This window comes from Ostrinia nubilalis, chromosome 17 (assembly GCF_963855985.1).
Source record: "Ostrinia nubilalis chromosome 17, ilOstNubi1.1, whole genome shotgun sequence".
Classification (NCBI taxonomy): Eukaryota; Metazoa; Arthropoda; class Insecta; order Lepidoptera; family Crambidae; genus Ostrinia; species Ostrinia nubilalis.
In genome coordinates, this window is record NC_087104.1 from 11746418 (window position 1) to 11772573 (window position 26156).

A 26156-nucleotide genomic window follows, 5' to 3' on the forward strand; every position below is an offset into this window, starting at 1 on the left:
GTTAACAGAATGCGAATTCTCCAACTTTTTGCATCGTTACCACATAAACGGTGACTCTTAGGAAAAAGGTGCAAAGACAATTTTAATAGATAATTTTATGATCTACTACTATTTCTTGTCATTTCTTATGATAAGTTTACTGTTTGGCGGAAAAATGCAAAAAACTTGGACTTCGTAAATTTTTTTTACAAATGACGGATCGCTGGGGACTTTTGACCTTTCATTAAGGATGGTGTTCTCAACAATCACACAAATTTTCAGCTCTATGCGAATTATTATAACCTGGATTTTCTGACTTGACCGGGCTAAAAGAGTGACCATAGAGTTACAAGTAGAGTAGTGACGTGTGCATATAAGAGCTCTTAAACATAATAGACACGAAAACTTCGTATCTTAGAAACTCACGGTGCAGTCCTTCGTCTAAGTTGCAAACATTTTTCGACAATTAAAGATGACAAATGACATTGAGGTTAATTATTTTATATTCGACGTCGACAACACATCATGAAACAATGCTGAGTCGTGGCACGAGGCGATATCACATTGGATTTATGTGTAAGACCGTTATGAAGAAAACACTTTTTTGACTCTTCGGATCATCGAATCTCAGAAACGCTGACTCTTAGGAGAAAGTGTATAGACAATTTTGATAGATAATTGTATGGTCTTAAACCTTGTCATACATGTTTTTGTGATAAAACTAACCGTTTGGCTGAAAATCTCAAAAACCCGTATTTTTTAAGTTTGACCTTGAATTTTTTTTTTAGCACACGTCGGATCGATGGGGACTTTTCACAGTTAATTCATAATGGTGCTCCGAACATTCGTACCAATTTTCAGCTGTATGCGAATTATTGCAGGGTTCATGTCTAATTTGACTGGACTAATCTATAATTATAGATTGTGTCAAATTGGTCATGGTGTTTGACATCTAACCACGCAGATAGAAAGCCAAGATTGTTGGTCGTTGACAGTTTGCTTTTTAAATGCTTTTTGTTTAAATAGAAGAGAGGGGCAAGCAAACATGGGTTGCTACGATGGCAAGCAATTACCATAACCTATAGCAATCTGGCACATGTTGAAGCCGTTGAACGATACAAACCTCAAACAATTTGAAAATTTCTTCAAAACAGAGCAAATAGCTGAAAATGTAGTTTTCTGTTGTTAATTGTTATCTCATTACTTTCACGGTTTAAAAATAAATTTGCTTCATCGACGAAGAAAAAAATTATAAATGCTTCATAAATAATAATTTTAAATCCCTGTTATGCATTAAAAAGAGTTTCTAAAAGTAATTGAGCAATATCATACACTTAGTGGATAATAATCTGATACATAAGATGCAAGAACATCTGACGCCGATTAGTAGGTTAGCAGTAGCATTATTTCCTATGCCTATCATACACTTAGTGGATAATAATCTGATACAAAAGATGCAAGAACATCTGACGCCGATTAGTAGGTTAGCAGTAGCATTATTTCCTATGCCTATCATACACTTAGTGGATAATAATCTGATACAAAAGATGCAAGAACATCTGACGCTGATTAGCATGGTTGTGGTAGCATATTTCCAATGCCTCTGACATACAGGCCGGCGCCAGAAATCTTATCTCTAGTTCCTTCGCGGAAGGATGTTAAATTGTAAAATTGCAACCAGCAACTGCTGTTATCGCTTTAGAAATACATAATGCAAATGTTCACAGCAATTATTTATCGTTCTAACTCATAACTAGGTCAAGGTGGCAGATATGAAATAACTACGATAACTGTTCAGCAAATATTATTTGGTTAAATGTTACGACAAGGTTTAAACAGTTTTAATTTCAAGAAAGCATTATTTTGAATTAAAGAACAGGATATCAAGCAAAATATTGTCCATCTTATGTAGTGGTAGATATTTTGCAAGAAAAATTTAATCTCATGACAATAAATAAAAATATTCCGTCAAAAATGTTGATTGCACTAAGATAAAAACAGACAAAACAATTTTAATTAAAGCGAGAATACTATTTTAATTGAATTAAAGTAATGTACTTTTTTAAAATACTTCAGTAACAAAGCAGCATCAAAACATCATTCTAAATTCAAATCTGATTCTGGCCAGATTGACGTCAGTCCAATAAAAAAATCAATTTACGGCCAGTTAGTAATTCATGTGTCAAATAAAAAAATAAAAAGACAAGAATGCCGGTGGGAAACCTGCCATGTGTAGAGATATCTTTGATCAAATTAGAAGCCGATCGATAGAAGAGTGATAAGCCGACTTTTTAACACAATTTGAAGTTGAAAAGTTTTTAAACTAGTCCATGTGTTTTAATTTATAACATTAGAGATGACGTAGATTTTACTCTCGATTAAAAAGAGATAGGATTTCCTGGGACGTAAAGGTAGAATTATTTTTCAGTGGACTTGCCGTCTCTTATAAAAAGTGCCTTAACTCTATACCTAATTAGGTACTGCAACTACGGACTTGTTATCAGTTACACAGGTAAATGTTAAATGTTTGTCCAAACATTTGGAGACAAATTGGAATGGTATCGCCAACATCAGCCGATAAGGCGTTGAACACAATAGATGGGTTAGCACAGCGGGCGAGCAAACTGATAATGAGACGGTGTGCATCAGCCTAATATTGACTGACGATCGACATTTCGTATTTTTTTGGGTCCCGTAGGCAGACTTTTCCACTTTATCAGAAGTTGAAAGTTAAAAAAAGTTCAATTTTAAGTTTTAAGAAAGAAGTTATTGAAAATGTTGCGTTTAAATAATTATTTTACGCGTTCACTTTCAGACTAACGTGAGTTAGTTGACATAAGTGGTTTCCGGTGAAAGTGAGTTTAAGTGCAAGTAAATTATTTTAAGTGTGGCATGTCGCAGATTTTCTGTAATTACTGGGGCAAATCGGTTTCCGTATTTCTAACATCTAAGCAAGAGTGACAAATAGGGCAGAAAATACTAAAATCGCCTTACTTGCATACAGATTATTAAACTATAGTTTGAATTGCATGATTTTTGCATTTCTTATTGTTCTTATTATTCTTATAAGATAGATAAAATGTTTATTTTCAAAGCAAAAAGATTATAAGTGAAACAGACAACGAAAGACAAAAAGGAAGCAGGTATAAAAAAGTTTATTCTACAGAACTCTCCTTCACATAATCTGAGCTCTAGCGGTTTTTTCGTGGCTCAAGTGTGAACATTCGGATATGGCACGGTCAGTGACATCACCGAACTGCAACTAGAAAGAGAAAAAGAAATAGGCGCCTCTTTTTTGTGAACACTTGGGCAAACAGAATAAAGGCGCAGGCAAAGAGAGCTCTGCAAAGTGGGTTATTTTACAATATTATTACTGTGTTAGATACATAGATGACGAAGGCTTTTGAAAAAAAAGGCTAGACCAATAATGGAGATGCCTGAAAACAATATGGATTCATCGGTTATTAATTTTATGAAGAACAAACAACAACTACTTTGGCAATTTCTATCTTTATTCAGATGAGAAGTAAGGTTCGTTCGTTCGTTTCAGCCCCAATGGCCATCAGCTCTACGACTCTACGAGCTATGTGCCCCGCCCACTGCCACTTGATTTTAGCGATTCTGCGGGCTATGTCAGTCACTCTGGTTCTCCTACGGATTTAAGGTTGCCTATAGAAAAATAATCATAGATACAAAGAGCAAACTAGGGGATAGTATCTCTCTTGGAAGCCACAGCTACATTTCTTGACTCGCTTGGATATGGGACTAATACCACACATTGGTTCCTCCACTGCAACTTCTATGAAGCCAGTCAATGAAACCCAGCGAATTTTGAACAGTCCCAGGGTTCTAATATCACTCTCTTGGAACTCGTGACGAATTTCGGATGAAAATAGAAATGCTCTACTATTACTTACCGTGACAACCGGCAGTCCGAGGCCGATGATGTACAGCATGACGTTGGTGACAGTGGACTCCTTGTAGGGGTGCTTGAGGGACTCATCGTCGCAGAAGAAGCCCCGGTTGTAGGGCACGCCCCATAGGTAGAACGCGAGGATAAGGAAGCCAACTGCAACAATGATAAGAAAGAATGAGTACTGCTAATGTACTTAGTCCTGAAGTCTTGATTCTTAGCTAGTATGCCTATTAGTAAGAAAGGAAGATAAATATTTTTGGTTCATACAAAGCTGATAGATATTAAAGATACAGACGAAAAGTCTGATAATATGGTGATGATGATCAAATTGTTGCAACCGATACAAATGAAGAATTCATGGAAGCGCATCATCATGATCTTAGAAATATTGCCTAATAATATCATTGAAAAGAAAATTAAAACAAATGTTAACAATAAAGTTATATTACACATAATTGCGCATGAAAGTTCTACCACAATTAACTAATTAACAATCTTTAATGATAACTATTTAAAGATTACGTTCAATTTACAACTTAGGATTTATTAATTGCTTACTTTGGGGCTAGATAAGTAGCGCTGTGTGAAATTGTCCAAAGATATTTATTATTTTATTATTATTTATTACAACACCCAAAATACTTAATTACAAGTTGTAAAATAATGATTAAACATTGTAAAAACGCTAGTCTAATTACAACCACAGCCCTCATATCCTAATAGAAATGAGGGAAACGTAACACTTAAAAAATGACAGTCACGCAAGACAAATTACTGTAACACATCGACTTAATAATCAAACCTGCTATTAACGACTTTGGAGATCATTAAAAAAGCTCCATTCGGGATGTGAACCGTCAACCTCACGAGATATCTACATCTTCACTCTTAACACAAAGCAATACAGCTCAAAATGGATCTACTTTATAGGTTGACTGTACGCCAAAAAGGAATTTAAATTGGTATAGTGAACCAACCCCATTGAGAAGACGAAATTAACTATTGTTTCACGGATTGTTTCTTGTCCAAACACATCGGGGAATAGACAAAAAACAGCAGGTATGGGGAGAGGGCAGAGATATAAAAACTATGGAATCGATTCGATCGTTTAAAATTGACAAGATTGAAGAATGGATTGGATGTTGATGAGAATGCGAAATAATTACGGTTTAGAACATTAATTTCATGAAAAAGAATTTACATTTCATTTGTTGGTGAAATATGAATATTTGTTAGTAAGACAAGTGCCAGTGCAAGTGCCGGAAATAATTTCTTCCCTAAAAACGCAAGTTCATCGCCATCAACCAAAAGAAGAAGAAGAAGGTTTCTTCCCTAAGTCGAAGTGAAGTTTGTGAAATTAGGGCTTTGTTAAGTTGCCACGTGTAGAGTTAGAAGCTTGGTTCTACATAATTGAGATCTGATATCTTTATGACAGTGGAGCTGGTTGTATGGTCTCATCTTGGCAATTTTTACATGTGGGAATCATAGCTCTACCTGTATCCATGTATGACTCTTAAAATTACCACACTAATACAAACAGTAATCTTTAAATACTTCAGTAAGTACAGACACATTTATAATGTTTATCAACTTTTTAGTGAAGACTGTAACGTATTGCATTCTTAGGTATTGGATAAACAGCAATCAGCAAAGCAAATAAACCTGATGCGTACATTTTGTTTAAATGTGGTTTCAAAGTACAGGTGGTGAAAGTTGTATTTGCGATGTAATGAAATTAACGAGCTAAAGATCTCCAGTCAGAGGCAGTGTTAAATATTTTTAACCAAAACACTTATTCAGTTAATTGATATAAATATTAACGCAGATTCATTAAAACAAGATGGAGAGTACACTAATAAGGTTATCTCAAAAGATCCTTTCCAACCAATAACTTTCCTGCAGTACGGGAATATTCACACTTCTCGTTCCCACCGCTGCAACTCCTGTATAGCCAGGAATGCCAGGATCTTCAGCTTGACCGCCAATAAAAACCCAACTCTAGTTTCTCCTGAGGGAAAGTTACACTGACATTGGACCCGCAACGAAATTAATCAGAAGAACATAGAAGAAGTTCGAAATTTCCTGCAGTAGAGAATGAATGAGTTTGAAGAGTATGAAGATAGAAATTTAAACAGAAATATTAGCCTCAAGTGCTGTAATAATTGTAAATAATTGTAAAAAACTTTGTGTTTTTAATAGCTCTTAAAAGGTATGTCTCATCCAGGTTTCATATTCCATGACAGTCCGTCCAAACCTTTTGTCATGGATCCGGGTAAAAATAACAAACAGTGCGTACGGCGCACATTATCAAGTTACGGGCTGCGCGGGCGCACCACTCACGAGCTTTTACGATAATTGCCGATTGTGATTGACTCACAATTTAGACTTGATCGGCAGGTGGATGATTGGGACGAACTTTGATTATGTTATTTTTATAATAATGTCAGTCTATTTTTGGGATGAAATCGAGCTTATAATTATGCCTTGAGGGCTGAACGCTAAAAGGATTTTGTAAAATTTTGGGAGTTGATATACAAGGACTTTTAAAAGTAAAATACAGAGATGTAGAGCTTATTTCGGTATTAAATATGCTAAATAAACCTACACACGAACGTTAAAATTGTAATAGAAATATTTATGGGTTAATAAAATGCAAACAGTGGAATCTACCCCTTCATCAAACTTGACCAGGTGTTCAAAGGACACGTCAACAGATGTCTCAACTCAAACGGTAGCCGAACCAGTGTTGCTATTGATAAAAACATCTACACCTTTTTAATATGGACGTTTAAACCTTGAGGAATGATTCTCGTAAAAATATTTCAAAGAGAAAGACGAGTCTGTTTATTTTTAATACAGTTAGCTATAAAATATTAGAACAACGAAATAATGGCGAGTGAGTTGACGATATAAATAAATTAGACGTCAAAGCCGAATGTATAGAGAAGGAATTTAAAAAGGTAATAGAATTTATTTCAAAAAAGGTGATGATGATATCCTTTATTGAATTTTCATGATTACACCCTGACCACGCCCGAAACGACCTTTTTATGGTGTTACCCTCACTAAATCAATTTGGTTTAGATAAAAACGTATAGCAAAAGAAATTATGAACAAAATTGTAAAATGTCCATTATTTTAAACGTTTGATTACGTATTACATTGGACAGAAGTACAGAACCTTTCATTTATTACTTTGATATCTTCGAATTACTACCTGATCGCAGAATTAGAGTAAATCTTTCGTGCTTTTTTATGGATTTTTATTTATGTTTTGAACTCTAAAAAAGCGTGTTAAAAAGACCTGTGACTATCGGGTTAAGATTAATTTAAGAGAATAATGGGTTAGATCATTACCAGTTAAAATATCCATTACTATCCACATATACACGTAGATAATTGATATGTCAACACCATTAACTAATGGTACACCAAGAACATTTACCTTAGGTCAAGAGTGAACTATCCAAAAAGGGACACAATGCGAGGGAGGTCAAAATGGGGCCCATTTAGGGAAAAAAGTTAAGATTTTAGCAATTAATTCCAAAACAGTTCCGAATCTATTTTTGTACCTATTGCGTCAGGTAGGTATACAAATTCTCAAAGTGTGATAGTAACGTTAAAATTGTGTAAATATGTATAATGTATTTCAATTCTCATATTAGGTATTATCTGTCTGTTCTGTTTACTTTTACTGCATCTACTTATGTCATTAATAATTTAATAGCTTAGGTATTTACCGTATCATAATTTAAAACCATTTTCCCTAAACTGTTTACTTAAGCTTTTAACAGACAACCAACTCTACATATGGCATTCAGTTCCTACCTATATCATACAAATTTAAAATTACAAGGGACTTAGATATCGATGAACAAGCATAATTATGCAAATCACTCTTTAAGATGGATCAAGTGCAGCATCAAAAAAAAAAAGAGCAAGTCCATTCATTTTAATCTGCACTAGTCTCCATTTCGAACACGTTTCCAAACAAAAAAACATCGTTCCACGGCCCAATCCAAACATTATCGTAAGAAAACCCCTCATTACCATATCAATAAACACACAGACGAGGCGAGAGCAAATATAATTAGGCAATATAGCGGGCATCACTTCTTCAAACAACAGGTTGGGGTATCATGAGGAATGGGGATACCAGGAGTTTGGATGCGAATGAAACTGGAAAAAATACTATTTAGGTATGTAAGGAGGTGCTTTTTATACTAAAAGGCTCGTATTCACATTAAAAATAAATGTTAAGTGGTCAATTATCTTGTCCAGTATGAATTGACTCTGCCAAATATGTCGAGCAACAGTAAACGACAACAATGTTGTAAGTACAACTTAGCAACTTGTATTAAGCGACATGTTTCGAGGTAAAGATTCTGATTTCTATTACTTGATAAGAATTGGATGTTGATGATGATACACTACACATCTATACTAAAAACAAAAGACTAATGAAGGTTACAATGACGTACACTAGACATCAGACTTCACATTTTTGTTGCAAAGTCGCCCCTATTGCGAATTAAGGTTTCACAGCTTGACGTGCTGTCATCTGTATGAACTAGACGTTTATTATGCGTTCCATTCACGCTCCATTCACAAAACGAGACCGCGCCAGAATTCGCGCGTCGTCCCAATCTATTTATAACCCGTGGTCACTTCAAAATTGCACTCTACGATATCATTAGTATAGAACTTTAGATAAAAAACAAAAGACTAACGAAGGCTACTGTTGGAAATGCGTTACATTCACGCTCCATTCACAAAACGAGACCGCGCCAGAATTCGCGCGTGTCGTCCCAATCTATTTATAAACCGTGGTCACTTCACAATCGCACGCTATCATAGACTGTGAGTCACCCATCACAGCGGTCTTCGAATTGGGTCAGTGACCTGCGTTGCATAATCAGTAATCTGATAAGAGGTAAGCCTGTGCGGTGTAAATTAACACTTATGTGGCTGACAGATAATGAACCTTACGACAATAAGTGATAGAGTGAATGAATTTGGAGACGAGCGCTATACTTGGACGTACGTGAATATGTGCATGTCGGTTTAGTAAGGATGTGATTAAGAAATACTTACTTGGTTCTAATCTCTTTATTAGAGCCAATTAAGTTTAGTTATGAACTAACTAGTTTTAGGCTGCTGAAAGACTGCTAGCTGAGAGAGAGAATAAAAAAATTAAACAGACAAACCAGAATCTTCTACTTATATCGATCACCATCATCATCATCATCATCTCAGCCATAGGACGTCCACTGCTGAACATAGGCCTCCCCCAATGCTTTCCATGTCACCTGAAAAACGCAGCATGGGACGTCCACCCACAAGGTGGACCGACGACATCATAAAGGTAGCAGGAAAGCGCTGGACGCAGGCCGCTACTTATATCGATAGATCTTACAAATTCAATTCAGGCAGAGCTACGGGTAAAACATATCATTTCTTTTCTTAATAAAAACGTTAATAAATTAACTCTAATGTATAAAATATAGAAAGTCTTTACATAAACGTAAAGCGCCTAGTGTGCTATCAATGACTAATCACAGTCAATAAATATTATTGTATCATTTCCTTCGAAAGAAAAAACGTTATACTTTCAACGCGCATTAGATCTCTCTTCCCGATTTGTTAATAATAAAAGTTAGTGTCAATTAAACAAACGCGTAAATAAAATAGACGGACTGAAATTGATACGAAATTACAATTGAAGAAGGTGAAGCAGGTCCAGCCCATTTAAGTGAGTTAACCTTAAACGAAACGTAAAGATACAAGAAAACAATTTCTAAACATTTTCATGAAAAATGTTGCCAAGAGACCATAATAGCTTGCACTGTGAAAAAGTTATCAGATCTTATGCAGAGCCAAGCTTCTGATTTTATACGCACTACGAGTAGTAACTCTACAAACCATTTATCTAAATAACTCCTACCTTTAAGTCATATGTGGCATCATGGCCGTTTACTATTGGTGCAGTAAAATTTGATACAGTAGGCACAGCATGCACTTTTGATGTATTAGCTATACTAGACTTCTCCAGTACGATTCTAAAAAGGCGTTTAACACGGCTAATGCATCGAAAGTGAACGGTGTTCCTACTACATCCAATCCTACTGCACCAAACGTTACATCACAGTTATAAATTAAACTAATCGAATTGAATGCAGTTAAGGAAACAGTTATTTTTAGTAAAGAAAAATAAAATGTAATGTTAATAGCACAAGACACTAATGGTTCGTTCAAAAATAAAGTGGTCATGTGGTTTAATTGATACGTAGTTTTTTAATTTAAAAATAAACAGCTGAAGATAAATTGTGAAGTGAAATAGCTGTTGGTTCTTAAAACATTTCGGAACGACAACATTTATTTTACTTAGTTAAGAGCAGTTGGAATTGCTTAAAATAGCAGCAATTTAGACGATGATGCAAGATAGAGAGAAATAGATTAAGCAAGAAAAAATTGAATCAAACTTAAGACAAAACAAGAAAATGATGAAAATACATTAGATATTTAGTAACACGGATACCACTACAAACTTGCTCTGCATTTTGGTAATAACCAGAAAAGTTATAACATACAAATTATAGTGAAAAAAAAAACGGATTTCAAAAAGTGAAAGGTTCTAATAACAAGCTTGAAGCAACTAAAGAGATGGCTATTAAAATAAAATCTTACTAAAAGAATATAAACAAAACATGGCATAGGTACGTTAAATTTTTACCAAGTCACGTTGCTATAATATGAAGTCACTAAACAGGAAACCACATCAGTTACATCAAAGAAGCTCAAGACTCGAAGTGCACGATACAGAAAATAAACAAAAACAAATGAGAGAGGATAATTTATGTGCGCTTTCACTGTACAAACAGTTTTATGGGCGACCGATTGATTTCTTTGGCTGCGGCCCTTTGAAGATCATCGGGACACATGTAAACATGATACCAGATCTTCAGAGCATGTTCATTGGCTCTAGGGATGGAGATTTATTCAATTAAATATACATGTACTTCGTCTGCATCCATAATATTATTGAAATCGCCTCATTTATCAACCTTATTATGATGGCATTGGAATATGAATTTCTATCTTTCTCTCTTATCCTCTAGTATTCATATGTCTTGGAACATACTTTCAAAATGATTTATGTACATAGCCTTTACACCTGGATGATTTCAGCGATGATGATTGATGATTGAGGCACCCCCCGCGATGCTAAGATTCTAGACTACGATCAGTTCGTTCGTTCAGTGTCAGTAGAGATTCAACCGAAAACACAAATGTTTCAGGCTCATATTATAGTGTTGTGTTAATAAAAAGTGTTTTATTATTATGAGTGTTAGAGACTGAAAAAATCCAAATTGGCACAAGCATGATTAGATAATAAAAACCCATAATAAACCTCATGATCTCATTTCAGACATGGAAGATATTTTGATATAAATCACGTGTCCATTATAATGTAACACAATAACGGGAAAACAAGCCAGATCTGACTACGGATAAGGTCACAGATTTAAGTGCACTTTGGACTGCATTAAATATGAGTTAAGCCAGTGACATCATGGCGATCGAATTTCCTACAAACGCTCGAGTATTTTAGATCCCTGATAGTTTTATTGCGGAAGCATAAGAGTCAGATTCCAATGGTAGCGATATAGCTGGCGATGATAAATCAGAGAAAATATTAGTAGTAGGTGTTGCCAAACCGAGGTAAATGAACTTTGGTATAAAAAAAGGTAAACAGCCTATTCAGAGAGCGGATTAACCGGTTCCAAGGATGTCTCTGGACCGTAACGTGTATTTTGTTGTTTTTATTTTGTAACAGACACTTTAGTTTAGCTATGTTCTTTACATTATGGGAATTCTTATAGATTGTGGACTTAGGATTACTTGAGAATCTGTTCAATCTTACAATGTAATTTTCATTTTAGTTGTGGTTATTATTTGCCAGAGAAGTTTGGAGGAAGAGATATTATACGCCATTTTTTTGCACAAAAAAAGATTTTTCTGTCAACTATAAGCCACGAACGTAACGTAAAATATCAAGCATGTAGAGAATAATTCAACAGTATGATATACATCCGTGTTAGAAAAACTAGTTCAATTAGTGAATCACAAACTTTCTTAGACGTAATTCATCTACCCATTAATTTCGGACAGCTGTCTGTTATTCTTGCTATAACAACAGAACCTACATACCAACTCCACAAATAGTAGCTTTGACAATATAGATGACTATGCTCTGGGATGCGCTTGCGCATACTATTTGACCACAAACTGCTGTTCACACGAGAACACCAGTCACTTGAACAAACACCAGAAGCCATATATCAACCGAAGACTCTAATGGAGCCAACCAGTTATTAATCTAACATTTTCTAATACGCATCCATTGCTTAATTAGGGCGGCATGACTTTTATCTCGATTAGAAATATGCGTTATACTTATTTGGCTTTCATGACGTTTATTTTTCTGTGAACTAATTGTTTTTTTGCCCTCAAAAATTCACCATCCATCAATTTAATTGAAAAGCAATTGATTTTATTTTGGACAGATGGCAAAAAATGTGCTACTGAAACGGATGTATAGCAAAAACTAAATTCACGTTCAAATAAATCACAAACGAATCGCTAAAATAGGAGAGCAAAACAAATATAATCCAAAAACCGTAATTGATCATATTATACTCATTTATTTTCAAATAGATTTGATTTGATTTAGACCATGCCTTTCCTGAGCATCCATATACATACATACAATAACAGATAAATAAATAAATAATAGTCATGGATATGCCTTTGCATGCTTTTGAATTATTTTACATGTCTAATTTCCCATACAAGGTTACCACTATTGCACTCATAAAATTTAACTGCTTTGAATCAATGAATAATTATCTTTCTAAAGATAAATAAGGAAACCAACCAACAAATTACAGAGAAAATGATATTGATTTCATTATAATAGTAAGAGAAACTAACGCATGTGCTGAATCGAGTTCGTTTAAAGATGAAGGTTACAAAATACCTCAATTTGCAATACCAGCTGTAATATACGGGGACTCTGACCGCTGTAAATATTACCAAAAAGCAGTTAGACACAATGCCTCACAATTGCTGCCTCCGGTTACAACGATAATGCGCGTTAAAGTCCGTTCACACTTTACGCGAACGATCTGAGCAAATCTGAAACGTCACTAAGAAAATCTCCAATATAATCTTTAATCAGAACCAGGGACCACCACACCATGGCATTCAGTTTTAGAAACCTAAAAGGATATAATGATCTGCAATTCAATTCAATTTTATGGCGCAAAAAGAAGGATAATATAACATTATGTTTTAAACTAGATTATGATAAGTATTGATTTATTGATCTGTCCCAATCAATAAACTGAAGGTTTCAATTGCAATTTAATTGCCTAAGATACAAAAGAAATCTTTAAGAGTCTAGCAAAATGCGAGTCTACCCAACCTATACATTCTTGCTAAATATAGCCAGTTTCGTCACTGAAATATAATAATAACTTTACGGCAGCATTTTGCGGTTTACTGTTAGGTACAATATTAAGGCCGGGTAGCAGTGAAAATGGCGAAAATGAGGTTTTCATTTTTCATTTTTGAGGTACTAAACAGTAAAATTAAAGGCTAAGATTTTATTTGGGCATAGTTGAGGATATTTTCTAGGGCTATTAACGGATGGAAACACGATTTGATGAAGTTGACTCGATAGAATAAATTCCCAAAGTTACCTCTATTCGTTTTCTATTTATGGTTTTATTTTTTAAATAAGCGATTTGAGATTCTGAATCTTTTACTAAACTAAAGTTCAGAAATAACTTGAGGGCTTTTAACGGATGAAATTTTTATATTGGCTCTTATTTAGTTACTATGTTAAAAAATGTGGAAAAAATCGCCCATGACGGCTTGGACAATCTCAATCAGTCGCGCGGTGGCGCTTACGGACGACGGACGCGTGTCAGTTTTTTGGTCGTGACAGTTCGCGATTTGTCAATATTTTTGACAATGATGACTTTGATGAGTCACAGTATAATAACATCAGTGTTACTGGAGAAAGCTAAAATTTTTGATAATTAAGAATTATGAATTTTGTCTACCTATTGAAATTTAAATCGTTGGCATCCTTTTAAACTAAGACCCTACTCATGATACATAGTACATTCCTCAAATATGAGACAAAACCAATGAGTTAAAATTACATTTTTATAGTACCTACATATAATCGTCTTACACTCTTTAGAAGAGCACAATGACACAAATAAATAATAAAAATTAGGTCAAATATAGGGGCAGCTGCACGTCACTGAAAGACGATTCTGTACTCGGCATCTGGGCTGGAGAACATGAATCCTTGCTTACAGATGCAGATGTAAATAGAGTTATAACTGGACAAATTTTACATGAAATGTTTAACAGAAATCAGTTAAAAGACACATACATGGAATACCAATAAGGTTGCGGAGGGAAAGCTACCTATTATAAACTAGCGGCAGCCCGCGACTTCGTTTTACCCCCGTTAGATATGATGTTTTACTTCGTTGTTGATAGATGGCGTTTCACGGCTTCCCCCGAATGAATATTTACGAACGTCATACCGTAGTTTGTCCAGTGCTGTAGATTTTAACCAATGACGATAGATGGCGCTTTTTAGACACGTCTTATTTATTTATTGAAATTTATTTGCCACATATCGTCATAATGTTAATCTGGGTTATAAACAATAATACTGTGAAGTTTCAACAAAATCCGTTCAGTAGTTTTTGCGTGAAAGAGTAACAAACATCCAGACATCATGACATCTAGACACCCAAACTTTCGCCTTTATAATATTAGTAGGATATTTCACAATCCAAACTAATATTTACTATTTAGCATTTACTTACAGTAAATATTAGTTTGGATTGTGAAATATTTAAAATAAAAAAAAGAATAAAACAAAATAGGGTTTCAAATTACCTATCTATATCTAATATTATAAAGAGGTAAAGTTTGTGTGTTTGTATATTTGTTAAATTGTAAGGGGTAATCTCGGGATCTACTGAACCGATTTTAAAAAAATCTTTCACCAATAGAAAGCCACATTATATCTGAGTGTAATAGGTTATATAAAAACCGAAAAATTCCACGCGGGCGAAGCAGCGGGCGGAAACCTAGTTTATTTATAATTATGTAAGAGCATAATTATTAAAGTCGAAGTCAAACATTATTTATTTGTGTGGACCTATATTAACGAGAGATTACAAGGCGTCAAATATTTCAAGAAAAAAATTAAAAACTATATTATAATGCTAAATTTTGCTCTCATGGAGCCTTTACCTACTCTGACAAATTAAGACTTAGAGAAGAAACTAATAATAAAACCATTTAACTGTCCTGCAATGAAAAGCTTGATCGGGTACAACACCTCAAGTTATTTCAGAACTTGATTTCATTAAAAGACTCCGAATATCAAATCACTTAGGTATCTAAAGTCAAACGATTCTGAAATGTCAAGTGGCATAAAGTTGGGACTAATGAATAACCCATTAAGATAGTAGCGCCCTCCTGTCAATGACATACCTGGAACGATAGAGTATTGGACAACTAATGAAAATGCTTTGTCCTAAATGACTGACGGATATCGTAGAGACCTGAAAGTTGGAAGGTGTGTTCTTTGTATGACGTAGGCATCTCATAAGAAAAGATTTTCCGAAATGGGGTCATGAAATGAAGGGGGTGAAAAAAGGGGACAAAGTTTGTATGGGACAAAGTGATTCCTTGGTTCAATCTACTTGAAATTTAGCTTAACAATTCCTTAATATGATTCATGAAAGACGTGTGGAACGGGTAGAAAGTAATTTTGGCAGTAATTTTCTTCGAAGTTGATATCAATACTACTTAGTGCCTTTGATTTAATTACTTTTTATTTTTACAAGTGTTTGAAAACTCCATGTCAGATTGTGTTCAATGTCAAGTGAAATCTCAAATTGAAATGTCTCAATCTCAATGAGGAGACTCTGTATTTATTCCTAGAATTCCCCTAACACCGTCAAATTGCCCTTTCGAATTCAAGACAGTGCAGTTTCCCATCAGTCTGCTTCGTAATGACTATAAACAAAGCTCAAAGTCAAACTCTAGGGACCTCTGCTTAAACTCCCATGAGTGCACAGAGGTAAGCAGGTAACCGCGTGTGATGCTCATAGTAATTTTCGATACAGAACCCCGTACATACGTCATACATATTATAGAAAGAAAACACCCAGACCAATACAAACAAATATGTTTCTGCAATTTTAGTATGATATTTTTATTTATTAATAAACAAAGAGACTGAACAAAATTAATGCGTGTACTGATTAATGTTATTAACCACATGCAAAGCTTCGTGAATTGCAACAACTATAATTTATTATCCAAGCTCTAAATAATCGCTACTAAGAGTAACTTATCATAAAATGTTTTTCCAGTCGCTCAAGCTTCCGAGGGCCTACCGATAGGTCGGGTGACGTAATCTTGAAAATTTTTAAGCCGGCGCAGAACTTCCAGAAGGTCAGGCGACGCCACGGCCACTTTGAACCGTGTTTACTTCTGCAGTTATATTTCATATTTATTCGATTCTAGAATATATTCCCAAAAAGTCTGTAAGGTGTTTTAATTTGTATCACTTGGATATGATTTGTATTAGAAAGTGTTGTGAGTGTGATGCTTGAAGGGAAGGAAGTCGACCTAACCTAACCAACTGCGTATTTCTATACTATGTAGCTGGAAATTGTGGCGGGAGCTCTTTGGCGCGCTGTCTTCGGCGAAGAATTGCGCGCGCAGATTTTGACAGCGCGAAATACCTACTTTAGCAGAAATACCAAGCCTTAACCTATTTTCACAAATCACAGCTTCATGCGAATTCTCGTAGACGGCAACAAATCGCGGCAGTGTAGATGTGGCTTAATCGTGTTCCATAATACATGCTGCGCGCGCGCTCAAATAAAAACAACCATTGCTGCATGAATGGACGCGCTGTTTCCAACTTCCAAGGGGGTATTAGGTAGCGTTATGGCGACTTGGGTTTGTTACCATGACTTGTAAGGAACTGGGTTTTAGAATAAAAGGAAAGGGTACAAAATATCGTTCGATATAATATTGTTAGACTCTACATTCTGTGTTTTAAAAACCTTTTCCCAGAATTATTAGGCAATCCAGGAATATTGTGTTACGGGACTATTCCCACCTCTCGTTCTCACCACTGCAACTCATGTGTAGCTCAGGTCTACCTACAGCTTGACCGCCAGTAAAAACCCAGCCAATGAAAGAAATATTGTGTTAGTGGAAAATTTTAATTCCGAATAGAGGAAAAAGTCATATAAATTGATTAACATCTTCCAATATCATTCATGTAGATAAATGAAGTACGCCAGAGAGTAATTTAAGAAATTAACACAGCAATAAACCACAAGATAGCTCATAGGAAATATACTTTTTTTTGTTTTTAAAACAGCTGCACAAATATAGACGCGTAGGTGTTGACATTTACAACAGTTGGAGACAGCTTGCTATATTTTTAAGATATCAGAGTTGAAAACAGACGAGCAGAAATCATCGAAATAAAAAATAGACGAAAGAGAACACAACAGTATCAAAGTTCTTATTACAACATAAATAAAATTCTAGCTGGCAAAAAACAAACTAGCACTGCAAATTCTGAAGTTACAAAACTCAATTAAGATTTGCTAACCGATACAAATTACAGGAAACGTACTACATTTAAACCAGGCAATAGGCGCAATCTAGCACATTGACGTAGTAAAATAACAAATAAGTAAGAACTGCCATCTGTAGAAATGACCTAAATTGTAACTGTAATTGTGATAATAAGTTAAATTGACAGTAATACACCATACTTTATGATTGTCATAGTACGTAATAGGACGTAACGCACTGGTCATTTAGTCCAGGGCCCAATGACCTCGGGTTGAGACATCTGACTATAGAATACGTTTGGGATATAATTGCCCCATATCAATATTGGGAATGTAAATGTAAGTGATATGAATGATGCTGTGGTATTTAAAGAACAGTTGGATAGCTCGTTTAGTCGTTTGACATCAGGCAGAGTCGCTATAAGTGAAATAAAAGATAAAGCGTTACATAATCATTATGAGACCTCACATTTAAAAGCAAAAGAGAAAATACTGATTTGATAAAATCATGGTAAAACCTACGAACGATATAGAAGTGTACAAAGTCAATGATCCTAAACAAACAAAAAATAAACATACAGTTAGTTCTAATGTTATGTATAGCCAGATCATACTATAAGCATGAAACAAATACATGAAATCTAGGAGCTCGCTCGCAAACGAGCGTTTCGCACTCACGCGCACATGTTGATTTACATAATTTATAATAATCATGCGCAAGCGCAGACAGACTTTAAAGGAGTATACGAGCAGACTATACGCGCGAGAAACGAGAAAATCTGTCATTGTCACTGAGAATCCTTTTAAAAAGGTTATGTTTTAAACATCCAATGCAGATCATATTCATAGTTAATTACTACACTTTCTATTTACTCGTTCTAAATGAAAAAATGTGTTAAGAATCTAATTAGTAGAATAATTAAGTTTGATGATGTGGAAAGACTACCTAAAATCAATCACATTACGATCTAATTACAACGAATTTATGAATCACACAGAAATCGCAAGTAACATACTTTTACATACCGATAAAATAATCAAACTGTTCATCAGCGATTCAGGTAAAAACGAAAGTAATTTACAAACGTTTAAAGATCATAATGATACTCTATTTGCAGTCAATTTAGATAGAAATCTTGATCAGCATATTGATTCGATTATTTTCAGCGCTCTATTAAAGATGATTGAGATTAACAAAGTTAGAAATAAACGAGCCGTTACATAAATTGATTTGAAAACTGTGGGAAAATCGTGATGATGTTTTGATACAAACTGGCGATCTGATAAAGTCACAACAAGGAAAACACTGCGTCCTTTTTTAGTTGGCGTGAGTTCAAAACGTTAAGGGAAAATTGAAACATTTAACAATTACAGTAAACGATGCAATCAATCAAACAAGTGAACATCAATTTGCTGATGAGATAATTACGAAACATTTTGTGGCCTGCACTGGAGTGTTGAGAGTTGAGACATAAAATATGATCATCGTAAAAGCTTGCAATTAAAAAATGAACAAAATGTTTATCAGAAATTAGACAATACACGTACAATGAAACTGGGCACATCAGAGATAAAAAGAATTTTACAACAGTTATGAACAGACTAGTTTTATTAAAGAAACCAGCAAGTCGCAGGACCGATCATCAATAATATGTGCCAGAATCATTTATTTGAAACCATCTGCGCACCAGCACTGACCAGAGTTAATGGTTCTAGTTTCTACGAACTATAAAGAAAGAAGGGGTTAGACATTTACATAATAATTTAGGCTCGTATTCTGTAACGACACTCACAAGTCGGTTAACACTAAATATTATATCGAAATATTGAGAACATCCACAGGCTAGACCGAAGCTATTTGAGTCTAGTAAGTATCTGTCAATTTGAGCCCTATGTTTAGTAGTGGACGTCCTATGGCTGAAATGATTATGAAGACATCATGAGGAAAAAATAATTTAATACATTATAAATAGAACTCACAGATATTAAAAACTATTTCTAGTGTTACAAATGAAAGCCAAAAAACCGTCCACATTCGACCATAAATACCGTGGCAGAGCATACATCTAATTCAACGTGTCCATTCACACCATAATAAAACCATCGTAAATCTTCCCTTGGCTTTATACCCCGATTATGGCCAGTTGTTAAAAGACGACATTAAAGGGAGTATAATAAGTACGTATATAGAGTATCCGGGTCGAGAATTCTAGCAAAAACTACAATCATAAAAAAAATACAATTCTGGTTATGTGTCACAAATGCGTTAACACAATGCTCTGAAACTGCTGACCTGATTGTGGATATGGATCGTTCCACTGTTTACGCAGTTGCTAAAAAGAAGGTAATCTCAAAAATAGAATAATAGCTGCGTGAAATGTTAACGCTGTAGTATGATCCTGAAGAAAACCAGGCTGGACGCTGTAAGCTCTTTTAAGAGAAGAATCCTAAGACCAGTGAAGTATAAAATTAAAGTTCAATTAAAACTCGTAAAAGGAAAATAGGCATTACAGCAACAACTCATCGCGTGTCATATTATAATAAAACACGTTCCACACATTACGTTACATAATAGATAAATATAAATAATAAACAGAAGTTACATTATAAACGGCAACGTGCAGTGGGAACGGCATTGACATTGGCTCAGTCGGACTGTTAATGAGTCATTATTTAATATGCGCGGGCGCCACGATAAACGTTATTATAATGTCGTTCACGTTTTGTATCGGAGTTCGGAAAAAATACGGAACTTTTTACAAAAGGCCGCAATCATACGCCAGTTCAATAAAAAGCAAAACGTGCGTTCCCCTTGATAGAAAATATGCAAGAGGGTGAATTTCTAATGTTTCATAGATTTTATACGAAGAAACATATTCATAGTCGAATGAAATACTGACTGCTGCATAAAATAAAGATGATCGTGAAACACCTCCATAACATCCAAAAATGTCATCCATATTTTATAAACTTCCATCGACTTTATTACATCAGTTGTAATTTTGGATTTTCAAAGCAGCATTGTTTCAAAGTAATTTACATGTAAATTGTGACTGCTATTGTTTTGGGTGCATTTTGGTTATGTCTTCATTGTCTAAATCGTCTCTATGAAATTCTTTATTTACTTCTTTACGTGTTTCTTCGTCAAAGATTGGAGTTTCTTTGGAATGTACGGGTATTTTATCTTTATCAACTAGACGACCCTATTCTATATTCATGAGCGTTCGTCTTATATCGTGTACGGTGAGCGGAGGTGGCGTAGGCGTCTCCACTCTACCAACATTAATTACAACGATATCGTCTGCACTTCTACCTATTGTTTTATTGCATCTTCTCACGATAGTTTAAACAGATAAATTACTAAGAACGATGATAAGCATTGTAATATGGAAATCCTATGAGGTTACTTTCCATTATGTGGTTATTCCGAGTTTTTTAAGTACACAGAGCCAGTTTAATTTATCATCTACAAGATAAGCTTACAAATAATCATAATAACAGCACAAATGCTTCGTAAGTAATGACCCGAATTTATGAAACAGAACTAAATGAATTTGCTTCAATTCATCAGAATCAGATGCAATTTCTATATGCATTTTTCTTTTTATATCTCCGTAAATTAATTCAGCTTCTCTGACATAAAGAATGGCAAAGTCGTATTTAAAATGCTCATTCATTTATTCGCAGATTAAAAGCCATATATCACTCTTTAGGCGGCACTGCATATTAAGATCATACTTTATAATTGTTCGGCCATTATTCTTCCATCTTGATCCCGAGGGTTTAAAGGATTCAAAGTACCTGTTGCTTAAGATACGATCTTACGAACGTGGGTGTAGTATTAAGAAATAATAAATCTTCTTTGAGCATTAATTATTTCTCATCTTGATATGGAGGCGGCTGTGAGTTTTATTTCATTAGACAATGAGATAACATTTGATGATGATTTATTGATCATGATTAACGCCCTGGATCCATTAAAACAATTGAGTTGTCCTTCTTTGGTGTTGATGTTTGTTTAATGTCTCTAAATGCTGTTCTAAAGCTTGAACTGGATGGTTCTCGGAACATAGTTGTGTTTCATCATAAAGTGAAATAAAGTTAATTTGAACAAAATTAACTCTGAGTTTGTCAGTTTGCGTGAAAATTAAAGAAAATGTTTTTATCGTAAGAATTACCATGTATATTTTCTATTTGAATTTGAAATGGAGATAAAATTGTGTAATTGGAAATTTCCTGCAATTTACATTAACGCCAAGTAAATTTTGTTTTCACAAATTTCTCTACATCCCACTGCTGATATTTGATGCAAATTGCACGAACAATTAAACGTAATAAATTTTGAAATTTTAGCACTTCCTTTTTTGGTTAATGGTGGCTTGAAAACGATTAGTGCAGTGCAAAAATAGTTTTGTTTAGTTAACAACGGATGTTGTTTAATAATACGCAATTAAGTAAGTGTAGAATTTCTGGAGACCTAATTAGCTATATGAAAAGCGTGTATAATGTCACTTTAGAAAGAGACTTTAATTACTCTCCAGTTATTGTATAACTGGACGAATAAAAGGTCCTGCACATTATGGTGTTACATACAGTTAACAAATTAAGGCATATTTCCAGGCACTTAATTAAGTAGATGGTCATTTAATACCTGAAGTTCATGGAGTTTTACTGGGGTTTATAACATTAATTTAATAAGCTTTGTTCTTGAACACTGCCATGTCCAAATTAGTCTATTAATAGTCCAGTCGTTGCTCTATTAAGTGAGTTATACTGTAAGCTATTTCAGTTTTTATTGCAACATGGCGGAACACAATTGGCTGTACTCGGTTCATCTCCGAGCTTGTAACAATTTGTGTTACGGATGCCATAATTCCATGCTTCCTTCTAGCAACCATTTCGTTCGTTCGTTCGTTTCAGCCGAAAGACGTCCACTGCTGGACAAAGGCCTCCCCCAAGGATTTCCACAAAGACCGGTCCTGCGCCGCTTGCATCCAGGTAGCAACCATTTAATAGGAGGGTATTAAGAGCAAATTGGCCTGTCGATCGCTGCGAAAAGTGGCCTAACAATAGGCTTGGCGTCCTAGGTGCGGTGGAAGATTACCTTAAACCGGCGTGGAGTTTGTTAGGTTCAACCTGGTATTTTGCTCTTGGGGTTGCATTCTTTTTCTAGGACCTTTCGAGAAGTTACCACACAGTGTGAACATGAGTAATAAGTTACCCAGACAAATGAAGTTAGATAAGGCAAGAGATCGTGCTTTTTTAGGGGAGACTTACTGCGTCTAAGAATAGACTGAGCTGAAATGATGATGATCAGTCTCCATCGTAGTTGAGGCTGTAATATGCATGACAATAGGAACAATTTAACAATACAAGTGCCTTTAGTCTGTCTACCTACTCCAGCACTAGACACGCGAATCGTTCGCCCACATTCCCGAGTCAGGATGGCGTCGTTTAACCCCCGTCTCCGGTAATTCCCAATTGAGAGCAATCAATGTATGCAGCGAACTGCAGTACCTACACCCACTTTCTTTCATTGCATACAATCTCATTGTACCAAACAATCGTATGACAAAACGAGAAGTTCCACATCTATCGGAAAATCTTGGAAAGGCTCTATTCAACTCCATTGTCCATATACCTTCCATATTATTTCTATTATCCGTCGTCGTTTCGTCGTCGTTTCAGCCGAAAGACGTCCACTGCTGGCCTCCCCCAAGGATTTCCACAAAGACCGGTCCTGCGCCGCTCGCATCCAGGCACCTCCCGCGACCTTCACCAGATCGTCGGTCCACCTAGTGGGAGGCCTGCCCACGCTACGTCTTCCGGCTCGTGAATCTGTTATCCGATTTTCTGTTTATTGGCGACACACAAGTGTAACAAACCCTAAGCGGTCACATGAGGCCAATGATTTCTATTGTGTCACGACGACTCGATTCACGGGTATAGATCGTTTCATCCACGAAGACGCTAGATAGAATGGTGGGGACCATTCTTCCACTAATGTTATCGGTACACTCTAAATTATCCATGAGTGCACCACACGCATACTACAATAATGACGCTCAGATTGCTTGGAAACTCCCCGCACCCTGCGCTTCCCTCGACCAAAAATTGGTGGGGCGCGTCTTCGTGGATGAAACGAAGAATACATGAAGGGCTACAGCCAGAAAAAAGGTTGGTACAGTCAGAAAAAAAATTGAAAATCCAACCATTTCTCAAGCTTCTTACTTTCAGTTTCAGGCTTGTAAATTCATGCTGACTGACTGACAGCAATGCTTGACTTTGAATTAAGTTTTTGGCGTAATTTAGGAAATAATTTTACGTAACTAAATGCAGTACCTAATTGGCACTAGACAGACATATTTCTTGGTGCATTAGCTCTCCAATTTATTGTAATAACTAGCTGACCCGGCGAACTTTGTTCCGCCTTAATGGCAATAAATAAGCAGACTTTTTTTTAATTTCGAACGGGATAAAAAGTATCCTATGTCCTTCTCCTGGCTCTAAACTACCTCCCTGACAATTTTCAGCTAAATCGGTTCAGCCGTTCTTGAGTTATAAGTGGTGTAACTAACACGACTTTCTTATATACAGTGTGAGTCACGTTAAAGTGTACATATGAAAACAGATGAAACTAGACCTATTTTTATCGACAAAAAAGAGGTCAAAAAATTTTTGAGATTTTTTTTAAATTTTTTTGTCGAATTTTTTTTCTTCCAATTACTTATTGTAAAGAAAACGTAATAACTTTTAAACTAAGCGGTATATCCTGATAAAATAAAAACAGTAATAATTCTAAATAGCAGGCGATACTAAAAAAATACATAAAATACCCCAAAAATGCCAACAAATAATAAAAAATTATACTTTTTGAAAAAAATCTGCTTTTAAATTCGTGTTTTTTTTGGTTATTTGATAAATTTCTCCAAATAATGCCCCTATAACCGGTGGTTTTTATTACTTTGTATTGTTCTCTATCGTATTATCTTTGTAAAACCAAAAATCGCATGTCTCTATCCCTATCACAACATTTGCTATGAGCGTTTGAACAAATGCCTGCCACAACATTATTCTCCGCTGCAGGTAGAGAAAATTTTAATTTAAACTAAAATGCTTATTTTACTTCGAAATCTTTTGTTTTTATTTGAAATTTAACTTGTCTTTATCTAAATTACAAATCTAGAGCCATTTTCAGTTTCGTTGTTAACGAAGCGTTGAATAGCGCGCCCGGAGAGGCTTAGTTCAAACGATCATTGCAAATGTTGTGATAGGGATAGAGACATGCGATTTTTGGTTTTACGAAGGTAATACGATAGAGAATAATACAAAGTAGTAAAAACTACCGGTTATAGGGGACTTTTTTGGAGAAATTTATCAAATAACCAAAAAAAACACGAATTTAAAAGCAGATTTTTTTCAAAAAGTATCATTTTTTATTATTTGTTGGCATTTTTGGGGTATTTTATGTATTTTTTTAGTATCGCCTGCTATTTAGAATTATTACTGTTTTTATTTTATCAGGATATACCGCTTAGTTTAAAAGTTATTACGTTTTCTTTACAATAAGTAATTGGAAGAAAAAAAAATCGATAAAAAATTAAAAAATTATCTCAAAAATTTTTTGACCTCTTTTTTGTCGATAAAAATAGGTTTAGTTTCATCTATTTTCATATGTACACTTTAACGTGACTCACACTGTATATATAGATATTCATACTCGTAATATTCTTGGCGTAATAACTATTATTTAATCTGAAGCAATAGTCATAAAACTATAATTTCATAATTACATATTTTACGAGCACATTTTCATAAATGGCGTAAATAATACAGAATTTAAATAATAAATTACCGCAGTTAAATAAGTATAGTTAGTTTAATATTCTAATAAAGTCTGACATGTCAGAGCAGCATTAATTTAAAATCATATTATTATATGCAAACCAGTATTTTATTAGACAATTTCTAATGTTTATTTATATATTAGAGATTAAATGGAATAATTCAATGAGAAAACTTTTGTACTTTTTAATGTGTTAATATGTTAGTATTTATATTGGAAAATAACCGTAGTTGAACCATAATCAATTTGATCTCTAGTAGATTGCTTACTTACGAATAAAGAACAATGTGTGCAGTAAATTCCTTGCCTTAGTAGGTCTATAGCACAAATTAAAAACAAAGTTGTAATAAAAAGTGCGTGCGTACTTAGTTCTTCTGCGTTTATCGAAAAATAGGTAGGGCCATTAATTTTTAGACTTGAACGAGTCCTATAGATTCTCTAAGATAAGTACCTGCTCTTTGCAAAGACATTTGCAAACTTATTTTTATCACTAATGAGATCTGTGCTGATTAGATTAAGGTTATAGAGCAATTAGTTACGCTAATTACCCTATTAACATTGCATACGTGATTTGCGGTCTGTAAACAGGATATCCATACTTTAGGTACATGCTGTGATTGTTTTGGAGTTATAAACGTGGAATGAGAGCATGACGTGACTCGATAATGTTGTATTGCTGTAAGATCTGTATTTATAAACGGTCCCACGT

At 34.8% G+C, this 26156-nt stretch overlaps 1 protein-coding gene across 1 annotated transcript in view; it reads right to left on the reverse strand.

Annotated features, from left to right (window-relative positions):
• The window catches only part of LOC135080095 (putative phosphatidate phosphatase), a 97235-nt gene that overhangs the window by 59855 nt on the left and 11224 nt on the right, over window positions 1-26156 (reverse strand). The window contains exon 2 of the mRNA XM_063974775.1: window positions 3897-4048. Within this exon, the coding sequence (XP_063830845.1) occupies window positions 3897-4048 (152 nt within the window). The remainder of the gene's footprint in view (window positions 1-3896; window positions 4049-26156) is intronic.